Genomic DNA, 15108 nt, shown 5'->3' with positions numbered 1-15108 from the left:
AGCCCCGATCACACACAGGGTTTGTGCTAGAATGGCGAGCGTAAATTAAAACTCTGGCATCGCATTCATAGAAAACTAGAAATAGAAAACTATTAACAAAGAATGCTGTTTGTTTGAAGACCATGTTAAAGCTTTGCCACTGAGTTCACTGTTTTGTTTCAGAGTGTTTTCTTCTTTCTCATTGTATATTTTTGTTCATTTTTTTCTTGAAAAATTATGTTCAATTGTTCAATATTCCATAGAAATATAGCCATATATTAAAGGTACAAAAGGTAAGTAACAAGGATTACAAGGACAAGGTTCTTAATATATTCTAAGCATAGTAGTAAAATAAAAAATCGTAATAAATATATAATTTACTCTGTATTCACTGGGATTTTTTAATTTTTTTTGCATTTTAAATTATTCACAGTGGGGGGTGTGTGTATGTGTGTGTGTGTGCGCGTGCGTTGCGTTTGCTGGTTCTTTATGGAAATGTGTGACGCAGTAACATTTAGCACTTTGAATATAAGCATCAGGCTGCACGCAAGCCTCTGAACCCGGAAGTGTCGAATTTGCGCGGTACCGCGCATGCGCACAAAAGGAACAGCGTGGTGAGGGTGGTGAAGGAGGGTAGAGTGATGATGGTGGAGGTGTAAGGGGGAGGTGGTATCTCTCGTGACGTCACAGCCATGGCTATTTTGCGCCGTGTGTTTTTCTGCGTTTCATTTCCAGATACTTCGCACCGGAGGAAGCGGAGGATAAAGAATTCCCTCATGTTTACACTTCTATGGATTATATAAAACACGCTTGCACGCTGAGACACCATTTCCGTGCTCTTAATATAGGCTAGATACACAGATATATATATTTTTTATTTTTATTCTTCTTCTCCTTTTTTTTTGCAATAAAAATGGAGCTCCCTGCGGCGGGAGAGCAAGTGTTCGCCGTGGAGAGCATCGAGAAGAAACGCATCCGAAAGGTCTGTTTATTTTCTTTCTTTCTTTCTTTCTTTCTTTCTTTTAATGCACGGAGAGCGAAACGTGTTAGATCTAGATTTTCATTCTGGAGACTTTTATGCTCGGACAACAAAAAAAACCCAACAACTTTGCATGCATTGATGATTATTTTATTTGTAATTAATCTTCCATCATCCACAGGGAAGGTTTGAGTACCTGGTCAAGTGGAGAGGCTGGTCACCAAAGTAAGACTTTAATCTCTTTATCTGTTTACGCGTTTCTTGCACGTGTGTGCGCGCGTGTCTTAGTGTGTGTAGCCTGTGTGTGTGTGTGTGTGTGTGTGTGTGTGTTTGCGTGAATGTGCCAGAAAGTGAAAGAGTGAGAGGAAGGAAATAAAAGATGAAGAATGAATTTAATCCCGCGCGCACTGCTGACATGCGCACCTTCGCCTTTCTTTTCGTTTCTTTCTTTCTTTCTTTCTTTCTTTCTTTTTTAAAGGCATTACTAATGAATAAATGAATGCATTTCAAATATTTATTTATTTATAAGGTCCTTGTACAACGTGTGCAATTCGCAAGTTTAACCGTTTTGGACGTTTTAAGGTTTTAATGGCCATTAAAGCACGCTTGCTTTTTGCAGATGCAGGATATCTCCAAAAACTGCAGTATTGGCTTCACGATTGCTGTTTACATCCCGACAAATTGATTACATTTTTCAAAACACTACATTAAATGAGTGGTGTTTTTTTAAAATACATTTTTACACACGTATGATACCTAGAGACATGTTTTGTGTTTTGTTTTTTATTGAAAATGATGAATTTAGCCGACGTGTCGCTGCGGAGTTTCCTGTGATTCCCAGCTTTGTGTTTATAGACGTGTACTGATCTCTCCTGCATTCCTTCTCTGTTCACCTGTGTGACAGGTACAACACGTGGGAGCCGGAAGAAAACATCCTCGACCCGCGCCTGCTCGTCGCGTTCCAACACAGGTGAGTGCGCGGCGCGTGACAGGTGTGCACGACTTCCGGGTTGCCAGATAGGTGCGGGAAGGTGTGGGGTCATCCTGTAAACACACTGCACCGACCCAGGGTTTATTATTTTACAAAGGTGAACTCCTACCTTTTATGGATTTATGATTGAATGTATGTTATGAAGAGAAGAGTTGAGTGCAAAAGTTTGTGCACCCTTGAGAGCGCCACGATAATGACAATAAATATAGGCTAAGGAATAAACTTTATTTATATTGCACTGTTCCGAGATAAAGCCGAGATAATGAAACAAAATGTAGTTAGACATAAAAAAGAGAGGCACTTTTAGAATGATATAAAATGATGAGGATATAAATAACACTGATAGAAAGAAGAAAATAACAATATAAAATATTTTTAAACTATATACTAAACGTGTGTGAAATGGAATAGAAGTACAGTGTAATGTAAATTACAGACCAGACAAAAATGTATTTATTGAATTTATTTATTCCATTATATCTTTTTTTTAATTCAATAATAAATTGAAAACGAGCTTAAATCAAGCATTCATTTAAATAATGGCACACTCTGAGGTACTAAAGATGTCCCCTTTAGATTTGGGTACCTTTATTTCTGAAATTGCAGCTTGTTATCAATTAATAAGGTACCAAATTAATTAATTTAAAGGTACCAAAGTTTACTTTTTCTTCTTGTTGCAGAAGTACAGAGATATCAAGGAGGCACATTTTGTATCTTTAGTATGTCTTGTGTACCTTGTATCTTTATTTACATCAGAAGGTACATCAGTGTTCCGTAACATCCAGATGTGTATCTTAAATTATTTTTAACAGTACACTATGCACGTTTCCACATAACGATACAGACTGAAGGTCCAAATGACAGCCCATTGATGGTACCACGTCAGCAACAAGGAATAATAATAAAAGAAAGAAACAACACAAGCACTAAATTGCATTCCAGTGTGAGTGAACACAATCATTCTGGCAACCAAGGAATGTTTTTACTCCCTTACAGCCCATTACTGCCCTCCTCTCTCTCTCTCTCTCTCTCTCTCTCTCTCTCTCTCTCTCTCTCTCTCTCTCTCGCCCCCTCGAAAGTGAAACAAGTGCGAGAACAGAGCAGATATGTGTGTCTGACATTCCTAAAACCAGTCAGAGAGACATGTTTACCTGCACAAGAAATAAAATCATATCTCTCATTATATTATGCTGAGTAACTGTTCTTACATCATAAATACACCATTCTGATATTATTTCTCTTATCTACCAGTTGCTGATAATCAGTCATGTGGTATATTTTAAGTGAGTGCGTATGTGTGTGTGTGTGTGTATATGTGTGTGTGTGTGTGTATATATATATATATATATATATAAGTTGATCGTGTCATTCGTGGGCGTGGCCTATCCAACATTATTTTCTTTTCGTTCCAGTGAGAAAAAGTAATAGCTATAAATGTCTTCTACAGCTAGTATTTAGTTAAACACAAATTTAAGAACACACTAATGAGTGTGAAAATCTCTGCTACTTTTTCCCGAGCTTTATTTTTCTTTGTAACGTCTCTATTGAGGTCATTATATGATTGAGGAATAAAATAGAATGGTTGTTATCCTTCAATTTTTTGTGTTAAAAAAATATGGAATGTGAGTGTGAACGCATGAAATAAACCAGCGGTGGATTATAGATTATTGTTTGTTGGTATTTTTGTTTACAATTAAGAAGTGCTGTTCACTTTGAGCAGTGATTATTCGGATCATGTGACCAGGATGCTCCTTCACGGTCACACGTGGATGTTTCAGTCCGTACCCTGAGTTTTTTTGCGATCGTTGCGGCCAAAACTGCTTGATTTTACTGCGGATTTTTCAAAATTTGTGATGCAACTTGCAGAGTTATTTGTGCTTTTTTGTGAAAAACTACTTGAATTGCGCAAAATAGCTTTGGACTGTGTTTCATTGATGTTTGTTGGTAAATGAGATCTTTTATCTGTACTCATGTTCCATGCACGTGAATTGAAGAGGGCTTTGGCTGAATGCGCATTGTGATGACCTCACATGACGTGTCTCGGCCCATAACTATGGATAAGCTGCGGTAATTTAAAAATTGCAACCTCCTCTGAATATTGCAGTGTTTGCTTGATTTTGTGTTCATTTCTGCTATCGTAAAATCCTGGAGGGACTGATGTTTCATCGCCAGACCTCTGATCAACAGAATACATGATTACACCAGAATATATTGAATTAAACTTTAACTCTGTTGAAATTTTTAAAGAAGGAGTATAATTTTCACATGTCATGCCTTGCAGCTTTGCAACATTTTCTCCGTCAGCAAGCCGAGAGATGATGTTTACTGTAATATTTTCTTGGCAACAATAACAAGACAATATAGTAGTATAGTTAATTATTGAGATCGTACTGCTACGTACTTAATCCCAGTCTCGTGGTCTGTAACGGTCTCTGGAATGGTAGAAGGGAGCGCTGACCTGTAACGCTTCATCTCACATTTCCTTAATGGTTACCTTTAGCCAGCGAAGGTGTGATGATTTCTGCAGTGATGTATATTGCTAGAGCTGAAGCATGTACACGGAGTGTTTTCCACAAGAGCTTTACACACTTTATCCCACACTGTTTAACCTCCAAAAATAAAGAGATTTTCCGTGTCGCCATATACATTAATGTCCCTCCACTTCCCAGACCCCAATCCCCACCTGAATGTTTACAGAGGAGCATTCTGGGCTGACGTGTCTTTGCACAGTCAGTCGCTGGGGGAATTTTCTGCTGTGAATTAATCGCACACCTCCTTCGAGTCCATACGGCTTCTCTGACGCATTGTTAGGGTTTTTTCAGCTGTGGACCGAAACAAAAGGACACATGATGACGATAACGTGTTTTGATCAAATTGACATTTTTTTTTTCTTGCCTGTTGTTCTCAGCTTGTTGCTCTCATTTTGAACTCTGGTTCACTTGGAGGAAAAATATAAATGTGGCCAAGACGTTGAGTTAAAGAAAGACGGATTTTAGCATAGTTTTTTTTTTCCTACAATATTAAGTGGGGTTTAGTCGACGCAAGTTCTCCAGTCTGGTCACACACCAGGTCTTCAGCGCTGCATTCATTATTTACTGTATATGCACTTAAATTATATTACTGAGACAGTTTGACAAACTGTGGAGACATTTCAGTCAGCCAGTCTGAATTATCTCCATAAATCACAGTCAGGAATTAAATCAGGAGATTTACATGATGTTTCATGGATGTTGTAAGAGAAATGCAGTGGTTCATATAGAAAGTGCGAGTGCTAAATAAAATAAAAAGCAAAACATGTAGTCATGAGCGTCTGCTATTAATTAGCCGCAAAAAATGATTAACAGGATATAGCACATAGGAATATGCAAATAATAATAAAATAAATGAAATAAAACTATAAAACAGGACAGGACCAGGGGCGAAGCTGCATGTTTTATACTTTAGACAAAAAAATTCCTGGAAAATGGAATAATTGTTTAAATTAGATTTGAAAAATGTCCAACAAAAGGGTTCCAACTTCCTGGGCCATCAACAAAATAGACTCGATTTTCATTGAGACCTCATCAGAAACCATGTGAAGACCAGAAAGAGCTGATGTTATGGTTCTACATCCTTAGAAAAACTAAACTCTAGAACCGTCTAGAAGTTTCTGTATTTAGAGTCTAGTGTGTAGAGGTGGGATGGGGATAGAGAACATTTGGAGATGTAGTTTGGTCCTGCATCACGTAGAACTTTAAAACAAAAGAAATTTCTAGTACACTCTTGGAAAATTTCGAACTCTTAACGGTTCTTTGGTTTGTTGCTCTGGGGAAACCCTTGACGGTTCTGTGTAGAACTCTATAATAGAGGCTTTGCCTTTTAGAAAGGGTTCAAAATAGAAGCTGTTTAGGAAGCTAGGAACTCTATCCTAAGACCTTTTTAATGGTTCCATCCATACAGAACCTTGTAAAAGGGTTACGTCGAAGCTCTTTATGAATCTGTGAACCTTGAACTATCCAAAGAACTATTGTAGATGCTTTTTAGGTGGAATGGGAATATTTAATAAATAGATAAATAAATAAATAAATCCATGTCATGCAAATAAAATGTAATTTTTATCTGTTAAATTTAATGATTCTTTAGTTTGTCTTTCTGAGGAAACCCTTGTAGAACTTTCAAAAATGGTTCAAAAAACTAGAACTGGTTTAGGAAACTAGAAAAGACTTTACTTTTTAAAGAACCCTAGAAGAACCCACTTTTTTTCCAAGAGTGCAGAGGTGGAATGGGGACACAGAGAACAAATAATGTGGGGTAAAAAGGATTAGAAGTTTCAAAGTGGAACAGTACTTTTTTTTTTTTTTATCCACTGAACCTCTGAAGAACTCTCAGGAGCATAGCGGCTCCTCACTACACTGTGGTTGGAGTATCATGTTGCTGAACATGGCATCTGTGATGAATCCCATTTTTAAAAAAGAATCCGTGTTTTCACAGGGAGCGCGAGGAGCAGCTGATGGGTTACCGCAAGAGAGGCCCAAAACCAAAACACTTTCTCACCCAGGTGAGACTCGACCTCTTCACCTGTAGCACACACACGCACGGTTTCTCGTTCCCAAGTTTCTTGGCATTCGGTGTCCACGGCTTTGCAATGCAAATGTTTGTGGAAATTTCTTAGATAAATGAAGCAGCATGGCTGACTTTCCCTCTTCTTCATGCCAGAGACTGTTGTACCACACACATCATGAATTCTGGATTCTGAGTGGTCAGAGGGTGTTAACGAATTAATTTCATTTCATTTCAGGTCCCATCATTCGCTCTGAGATCCAGTGTTCTTTCTGACCTCCACGATGCATCTCAGGAGAATGGGCTCCATCTCAAAACATCAGTTGATCCGACACTGATGCGGCAGTGCCAGCTGCAGAGCAGGAGGCAGCACCCATACCAGAGCTTGGACAATGTCCTGATCAACGGGAAGAACGAGCAGAAACAGTACTACCAGCTCAACAGCAGAAAGCACCACCAGTACCAACCGGACCCCAAACTGTATCAGCAGGTACAGGCACAGGAACCGGATTCAGGACGTCACAGCGACGCGAAGGCCGTCAGCATGGAGCTCGAGAAGGTTCTGGACGGTGGGAAGGAAGAATCGACGCTCAGTAAGGAGAGCACCAAACCTGTTAAAGGAATCAACAGCAAATTGAAAATTGTGGAGAACAAGAACAAAAATGGAAGAATCGTCATCGTGATGAGTAAGTACATGGAGAATGGGAAAGAGGCGGATGGAGGGGTGAAGCAGGACGAGCCGTCAGAGAGGGGAACCAATCACGCAAACGGCACTGAGACGAACGGGCTTGAAAATGGCCACCACAAGGACGACAGAAACGGGCAAGTCCACCGCGCTGTTATTGAAGAATTCCAGAATGTTGAAACATCACAGTTGATGAAAATATCCGGTCCGATATCTTCTGAAAACGGCATCCATAAGCGGCGTCACTCGGAACATTCCAGCGTCCGACGGGACACTAAGAGCTTCCTGAACTGTCGGAGCATTAGTGCACCAAACGCAAGCTCAAGTCAGGGTCGGTCTGAACTCTCAGACGCGTGTCAGGACGAGCCAATGGATCTGAGCTTCACAGGTTCTCGAGGAGAGAGGAACACCATCAAGGACTGTCGGACAAATGGACACTTGAACCTGGCTGAGAGAGAGACCACACCTTCTACACGGGAACCTGAACGTGCTCCGAGCTTCACGCCTTTTCTCGGGAATATAATAATCACGGATGTCACGACGAACTGCCTCACGGTGACTTTCAAGGAATACGTACCTGTCTAGAAATAACAGACTTAAAAAAGTCATAATAATAAACTCGAAACTACTGATTTTGTCACTTTGAAAATTTGTGTGCATATAAATAAGCTTTTTTTTCCAGAATGATCTCATTTGAACATGCAAGTTATTACTCGACATTCACAATGCCAATATTGTTATAGGAATAGGCGTTATTTTTTGAAAAAAATTTTGTCGAAGCTGCTTTGTTAATGTTTAGCGCCAATACACGCTGTCTCTATCTCTCTCTCTCGCTCTCTCTCTCTTTCAGCAAATCACAGGACTTTATAATCACATTGACCACTGAAGATGGAAAGGAGTCAGGGTTTAACGCACTTTCCGTTCAATAAGTCGCAGGAATTTCCTGACTATTAGATTTGCTGACTATTATATTCACCTGCTGCTATTACTCAATCAATCTTTTTAACGTAATGTGTAATTAATAAGGGTGTAACGATACGGCGTGTCATATCATTTTGTTCGGTACAGTTCTCACGGTTCTATATGTCTTTGTATCGAACAATACATTCAACACTCTGCGTACTAAAGTTAATCAAGCCCAGTAGTAACTTATCTCGAATAAAGTGTTAAAAAAAAAAACACTTTTTCCCTAATCACACTGCTTTTCACAAGCTAATACGCTAGCATACTGACATACTAACATTAATACTAGTGTATCTACACCAACATCCTGTAAACGAAACACACACGCTCTTCGCTGCTTTTCTCAGCTGATTCAGTCCTGGTTTAGGGGGGGACTGATAAGTTCACAGCTGCAGATATGAGACCCTACTTGCATTTAAAAAACACGTTTGTCCTTCAGAGAGCTGTATAACTTCAGACACGCCCCCTTGAGGGTCACACCAGCAGGATTGCCAAGTGTGTGGTTTTTAAATGAAGCCAGTTAAGGAAAAGCGACTCCTTTTTCCACTTCCTGAACTTTTCAGACCTGTTTCAGGTGTTTGAGATGTCCATAATTTATGTACAACTAATGTTTAATTAGCCATGTATAGCCATGTTTGTTCCATTCTAATGCATGCTGCTAAGAGTCTGAACAGATCACACAAACACTGTGTCGTTCTAATTTTGTTTCACTTATTGTACTTTTATAATGTTGTTTTGTAATCAGTTGAAAATAGAAACCTAAGGCACGTTTTTTTTTTTTTTTGTATGGAAAATGTATTGTACGGAGTGTTGCACCACTGAATTGTGGTATCGAATTTGTAATTTGCGTATCGTTACACCCTTCATAATTCCTCACCATGTGGAAATGAACCTGGATGAAACCAAGCGACTCTAAAACGGACCAAAATATTTTATCGTGATTTCTTTTTGACATTGCCTAGAAACTTAACTTTAATTTTTTATGCTACTTTTCAGTCTGCATTATTCACGTGCCGATATGAATTATCTTTCTACTTTTTTGTCTCGTTATTTATTATGTATTCAGGTATAATGAGGATAGCGTACCTAAAACGATTATCGTAATATATACAGATGAGCAAATTATTCCACAGAACAACACGGGATAAAATTTTATTAATTAATTAAATATGGCAACATCCGATGACGTGTCTTCCATGATGTCTTCAGAAGGTACTGAATTTGAACAAATTTTAACAGAAAATGCAAAAACATTATTGAAATTTGGAATGTGCCTAATTAGATAAACTCCCATTTTGATTTTTTTTCACTTTGCTTGTTTCCGTTGCATTTTCATTTGTCTAATATATATGTATATGTGTTTTAAGCAACTTATGTGTGTAAATCTAAACATTTTAAATGTTCCATCTTGCCATCTTAATGTTCTGTAAAGTTGCTTTTACACACCAGGTGTTCCAGACTACTATCTCAGAACATTAAAAGCTTATTTTTGTGTGATTATAGATTTTCAGATGGTGTGTGTGTGTTTGTTTGTTGATCCGTGTGTGTGTGTGTCAAGAGAGATAATGGCACATTTTTACTCGTCATTGTACAGATATCCTTGTGCACTTTGCACTGTCTCTCGAGCGTACTCTGATAAAGTGAACACGGGTTTGAGAGTCTTATCAGGGCTGCAGCTCTGTGAAACAGGAATGTGCTGCTCGGTTTAAACACAATACAACACTGCAATGCATTCTGGGTGTGGTACGCTGTGGTGTGATGGTGATCCTGTGATGGTGCTATGCTATTCGGTGGTGTGATCCTGTGATGGTGCTATGATATATAGTATCTCACAAAAGTGAGTACACCCCTCACATTTTTGTAAATATTTGATTATATCTTTTCATGTGACAACACTGAAGAAATCACACTTTGCTACAATGTAAAGTAGTGAGTGTACAGCTTGTGTAACTGTAAATTTGCTGTCCCCTCAAAATAACTCAACACACAGCCATTAATGTCTAAACCGCTGGCAACAAAAGTGAGTACACCCCTAAGTGAAAATGTCCAAATTGGGCCCAAAGTGTCAATATTTTGTGTGGCCACCATTATTTTCCAGCACTGCCTTAACCCTCTTGGGCATGGAGTTCACCAGAGCTTCACAGGTTGCCACTGGAGTCCTCTTCCACAACTCCATGACGACATCACGGAGCTGGTGGATGATAGAGACCTTGTGCTCCTCCACCTTCCGATTGAGGATGCCCCACAGATGCTCAAAAGGGTTTAGTCCATCACCTTCAGCCTCAGCTTCTTTAGCAAGGCAGTGTTCATCTTGGAGGTGTGTTTGGGGTCGTTATCATGCTGAAATACTGCCCTGAGGCCCAGTCTCTGAAGGGAGGGGATCATGCTCTGCTTCAGTATGTCACAGTACACGTTGGCATTCATGGTTCTCTCAATGAACTGTAGCTCCCCAGTGCCGGGAACAGCACTCATGCAGCCCCAGACCATGACACTCACACCACCATGCTTGGTTGTAGGCAAGACACACTTGTCTTTGTACTCCTCACCTGGTTGCCGCCACACATGCTTGACACCATCTGAACCAAATAAGTTTATCTTGGTCTCATCAGACCACAGGACATGGTTCCAGTAATCCATGTCCTTAGTCTGCTTGTCTTCCGCAAACTGTTTGCGGGCTTTCTTGTGCATCATCTTTAGAAGTGGCTTCCTTCTGGGACAACAGCCATGCAGACCAATTTGATGCAGTGTGCGGCGTATGGTCTGAGCATTGACAGGCTGACCCCCACCCCTTCAACCTCTGCAGCAATGCTGGTAGCACTCATACACCTATTTCCCAAAGACAACCTCTGGATATGACGCTGAGCACATGCACTCAACTTCTTTGGTCCACCATGGCGAGGCCTGTTCTGAGTGGAACTTGTCCTGTTAAACCGCTGTATGGTCTTGGCCACTGTGCTGCAGCTCAGTGTCAGGGTCTTGGCAATCTTCTTATAGCATAGGCCATCTTTATGTAGAGCAACAATTCTTTTTTCAGATCCTCAGAGAGTTCATTGCATTGAGGTGCCATGTTGAACTTCCAGTGACCAGTATGAGGGAGTGTGAGAGCGATGACACCAAATTTAACACACCTGCTCCCCATTCACACCTGAGACCTTGTAACACTAACAAGTCACATGACACCGGGGAGGGAAAATGACTAATTGGGCCCAATTTGGACATTTTCACTTAGGGGTGTACTCACTTTTGTTGCCAGTGGTTTAGACATTAATGGCTGTGTGTTGAGTTATTTTGAGCAGACAGCAAATTTACACTGTTATACAAGCTGTACACTCACTACTTTACATTGTAGGAAAGTGTTAATTCTTCAGTGTTGTCACATTAAAAGATATAATCAAATATTTACAAAAATGTGAGGGGTGTACTCACTTTTGTGAGATACTGTATATATACATATAATCATATTTTACTATTCACGTGGACACAAGAAGGTGTTCAGAAATGTATTGCTAGAGGTGCTAAAGTGGTGTATTTAATGGACAAAAATCTTTTATTAATAATCTGAAAAAGCAAGAAATGCGTGTTTACATGACATTAATCGTGAGGCATGTAAACACCGTCAGCCAATTGATTACAACATATTATGTTTGCTTCACAGGTGTTTACATATGGACTGAAGTAACTTACTCAAATATCTCTACAAATACCATTGCAAACCGTCAGCTAACCATTAAAACCATTACCATTATTGGTCCTTAATGTAATCCACTGGACATAACATGCCACTAATAGAAGGCAACATATTTCCAGTAGAGGCACACAGGGATCATTACAGCTTCCAATAAAACCAATACAATATCCCTTTACAACCATTAAAACTATTACAAAATGTATCAGGGTTTCTATTGAGGTTTTTTTTTGAGCAGAGAAGCCACTTAACTATTGAACATATTGTCAGAAACAAGGTGCAGGTACAGTTCTGTTCCCCAAACTAGACTTATGCCTTCAAGTTCTGTCAGAAACATCGTAATTACTAGGTGAGCTCACTTGAATGCCACCACAATCTCATAATTACAACTCAGGAACTTTTCATAAACACTGCATTTAAACAGAAACATATATTTCTTTTTTCAATTTTCTTCACATCTTCTTGGTTTGTCTGACTGCTGAAGGCAAAGAGCTTGCAAAGTATATACAGTATCTCGTTGTAAGGTATACAACAGAATTTCAAAAGAATTAGATGTACCATGCAACATCATGAAGGCCATCATCAACAAGTGAAGAAAATGGAGTGCCACAGTTACATCACCAAGAACAGGATGTCCCTCCAAAACTGACAAAAGAACAAGAAGAAAATTTATCAGGGAGGCTTCCCAGAGATCTGCAACAACATTAAAGGAGCTGCAGGAACATCTCGTAAGTACTGGTCAATCCCTGCATGAGATACAATCTCTCATGTACTTTAAATGTCTGAACTATGGGGTAGGGTGGCTACACAGAAGCCCTTTCTTACAAAAAAAACAAAACAAATAGAACATTTCAAGCCCAACTAAATTGAATTTTCTGGGTATAATTCTAATAGATATATTTGATGTACAAACAAGACAACTTATCACCCAAAGAACACCGTACCCATAAACATGGTGAAGCATGGTGGTGGCAACATCATGCTATAGTTTTGCTTCACTTCAGTTAGGACTGGGGCTCCAGTAAAGATATAGGTAATCATGGACAGCACCAAAATCCAATTTATTTTAGCAAAAAGACTGCAAGCCTTTTTCACCTTCCAGCACGATAACACATAAAAGCACAAATCCGAGTCAATAAGAAGACCGTTTTGGTCAGAGCTCAGATCTAATAGAAAATCTTTTACATGACTTGATTGAGGCTGTACACAGGAGATTCCATCTCAATTTGATGACATTGTTAGGTCAGATTTTCTTGAATGATTCCCGCCCATTTTCACAAAGCTCTGCCCCCAGGATCTTAGGTGGCCCATATAGTGTCTATATAACGACTGACAGAAGGCGCATCCAAACACAAACAACCATTCCAGACCAGAAGTTAGTTTTCCAAACAGGTTTTCTCAGCAAATTAATAAACTTTTGCTAGGGTCACAGCTTAAAAGACCTTTGTTTGTTTTTGTTGTTGTTGTTGTTTTTATCATGTTATACTTACCCTTCAGGTCATTTGTAGAAAATAAACAATAAAGACTATTGCACTTTTAAAACCTAAAGCCTAAGGTTCAGCACACTCACTGTATATGCTGTATAGGCATTTTTTACCTGTATAATAAAGCTTCAAACTTTTTGTATAAATAAAAACAAAATCATAATCAAAATATAAATTCAACAGGATTATCAAATCAAGTGGCAGTCCATGTGTGTCATTCTATAAATTTCCATAAATTTATAAATGTATAAAGGCCTAAACAAGGCACATGAACATACAATATATTGAAAATAGTGTCCTGTGCTTCATCACTTCCACAAAAAAAACCTGTTACTGAGGAACAGAACTGTTTCAGACAAACTAGACTTACAAAGAATGTACTCATAAATGTACAAAAAAAACCTGTGGTGCTGTTATGTCCAATTATGTACCTGTAAACAACCCAGTGACATATTTGTACCCTCAAAATACCTCAGCGTAGACATTTGTGAAATGATTTGTATAATTAAAGATGATTAGATTGGTCAGTTGGTGTTTTGTTGTATTTTGAACAAATTTAGTTTTAGAGATTAGGCCTATATACACACTTTGAGGCAAATTTCTTCCCTAAAATGCCAAACCTTTTCTATAGATGCTATAAATTTTGATAATTCAGTATGTGTGCTACTTTATTTATATATTAACTTCCTGCATCATTACAGCATCTCTCTAATTATCTCTAATCTGTCAAAACCACGCCAAGGTCATGATCAGTGCAATTAAGTATTTGGGTTAATGTGTGAAATTAGTGAAATAGCGATTAGCTGTCCACTGCTGCAAATTCTGTGATGTAATTTGATTCATTTTGAATAATGAGGTATAAACATTTGTACGACTGTAATAAGAATTTGTTTCAACCAAGTCGCGTCAAAAAAAAAACCCTCATGAATGATTTAACGTCCAGGATTGAAGCACAATGAACACAAAACAGATTTTACAGAGGGGATGAACATCTACACAGCTCATTAAAGAATGATCACATACAGTGCTGGATTTAGCAGTTGGTTTTAAACCTTAGATTGTGAAATAGGGGCTATTAACACCTCCAATTAACGCGTAAATGAAATTAATTAATTAAGCCTCAAGACAGAAACCAACAAGCTCTTCACGCAAGTATTAACGTTTCATTTCTAAATAAACTACATCTGTGTTGAATGAAATTGAAGTAAATCGTTAATTATGCTCTGGTTAATAGGTTATATAGCTACTATACATCCAATTTTAATCCGCGCAATAATAATTAAAGGAACCTTTCGTATGCTTGGTATTAAAATACGGGTTCTTTTAACCCTTTGGGTTTGTAAGATTTTTGTTTGTTTGATTTTGAATAGTTTTATTGGTGAAACACAAACACAAAGACTTTTTTAATATTTTAAAAAAAACATTCTTGCAAAAAAATGTCATTACATATTTACTTTTTATTTTTTACAATTTGTAATACGCATATATATATATATATATATATATATATATATATATATATATATATATATATATATACACATACATACACACATACATACATACCACAAAGTCTTCGAATGGGGTTAAATAAAAACTCTTCCACTTGCATGTTGGTTACTGACATTAAAACAGGACGCCATTTCATATCGCACCCGAAACCGCAGTGCTCTCGCTATGAGTGTGTGTGTGAGTGTGTGTGAGTGTTTCAGTGTGTCCTTGTGTGTGTGCGTGTGAGAGACAGATAGAGAGAGAGAGAAAGAGAGAGAGAGAGAGAAAGAGAGAAAAGGAAATGGTTGATGA

At 38.5% G+C, this 15108-nt stretch overlaps 1 protein-coding gene across 1 annotated transcript; it reads left to right on the top strand.

The window, feature by feature from the left end:
* Positions 1 to 330: 330 nt before the first annotated feature.
* Positions 331 to 9636, top strand: LOC128616111 (E3 SUMO-protein ligase CBX4-like). Its single transcript, XM_053638621.1, has 5 exons — positions 331 to 961; positions 1140 to 1183; positions 1863 to 1928; positions 6420 to 6486; positions 6727 to 9636. Exons 1-5 carry the CDS (start codon positions 893 to 895, stop codon positions 7756 to 7758), a joined length of 1278 nt encoding a protein of 425 aa, XP_053494596.1. The 5' UTR covers positions 331 to 892; the 3' UTR covers positions 7759 to 9636.
* The last annotated feature ends 5472 nt before the right edge of the window (positions 9637 to 15108 follow it).

This window comes from Ictalurus furcatus, chromosome 12 (assembly GCF_023375685.1).
Source record: "Ictalurus furcatus strain D&B chromosome 12, Billie_1.0, whole genome shotgun sequence".
NCBI classification, from domain to species: Eukaryota; Metazoa; Chordata; class Actinopteri; order Siluriformes; family Ictaluridae; genus Ictalurus; species Ictalurus furcatus.
Note: the sequence above shows the minus strand (reverse complement) of the source record. Positions and strands in the feature narration are given on the sequence as shown.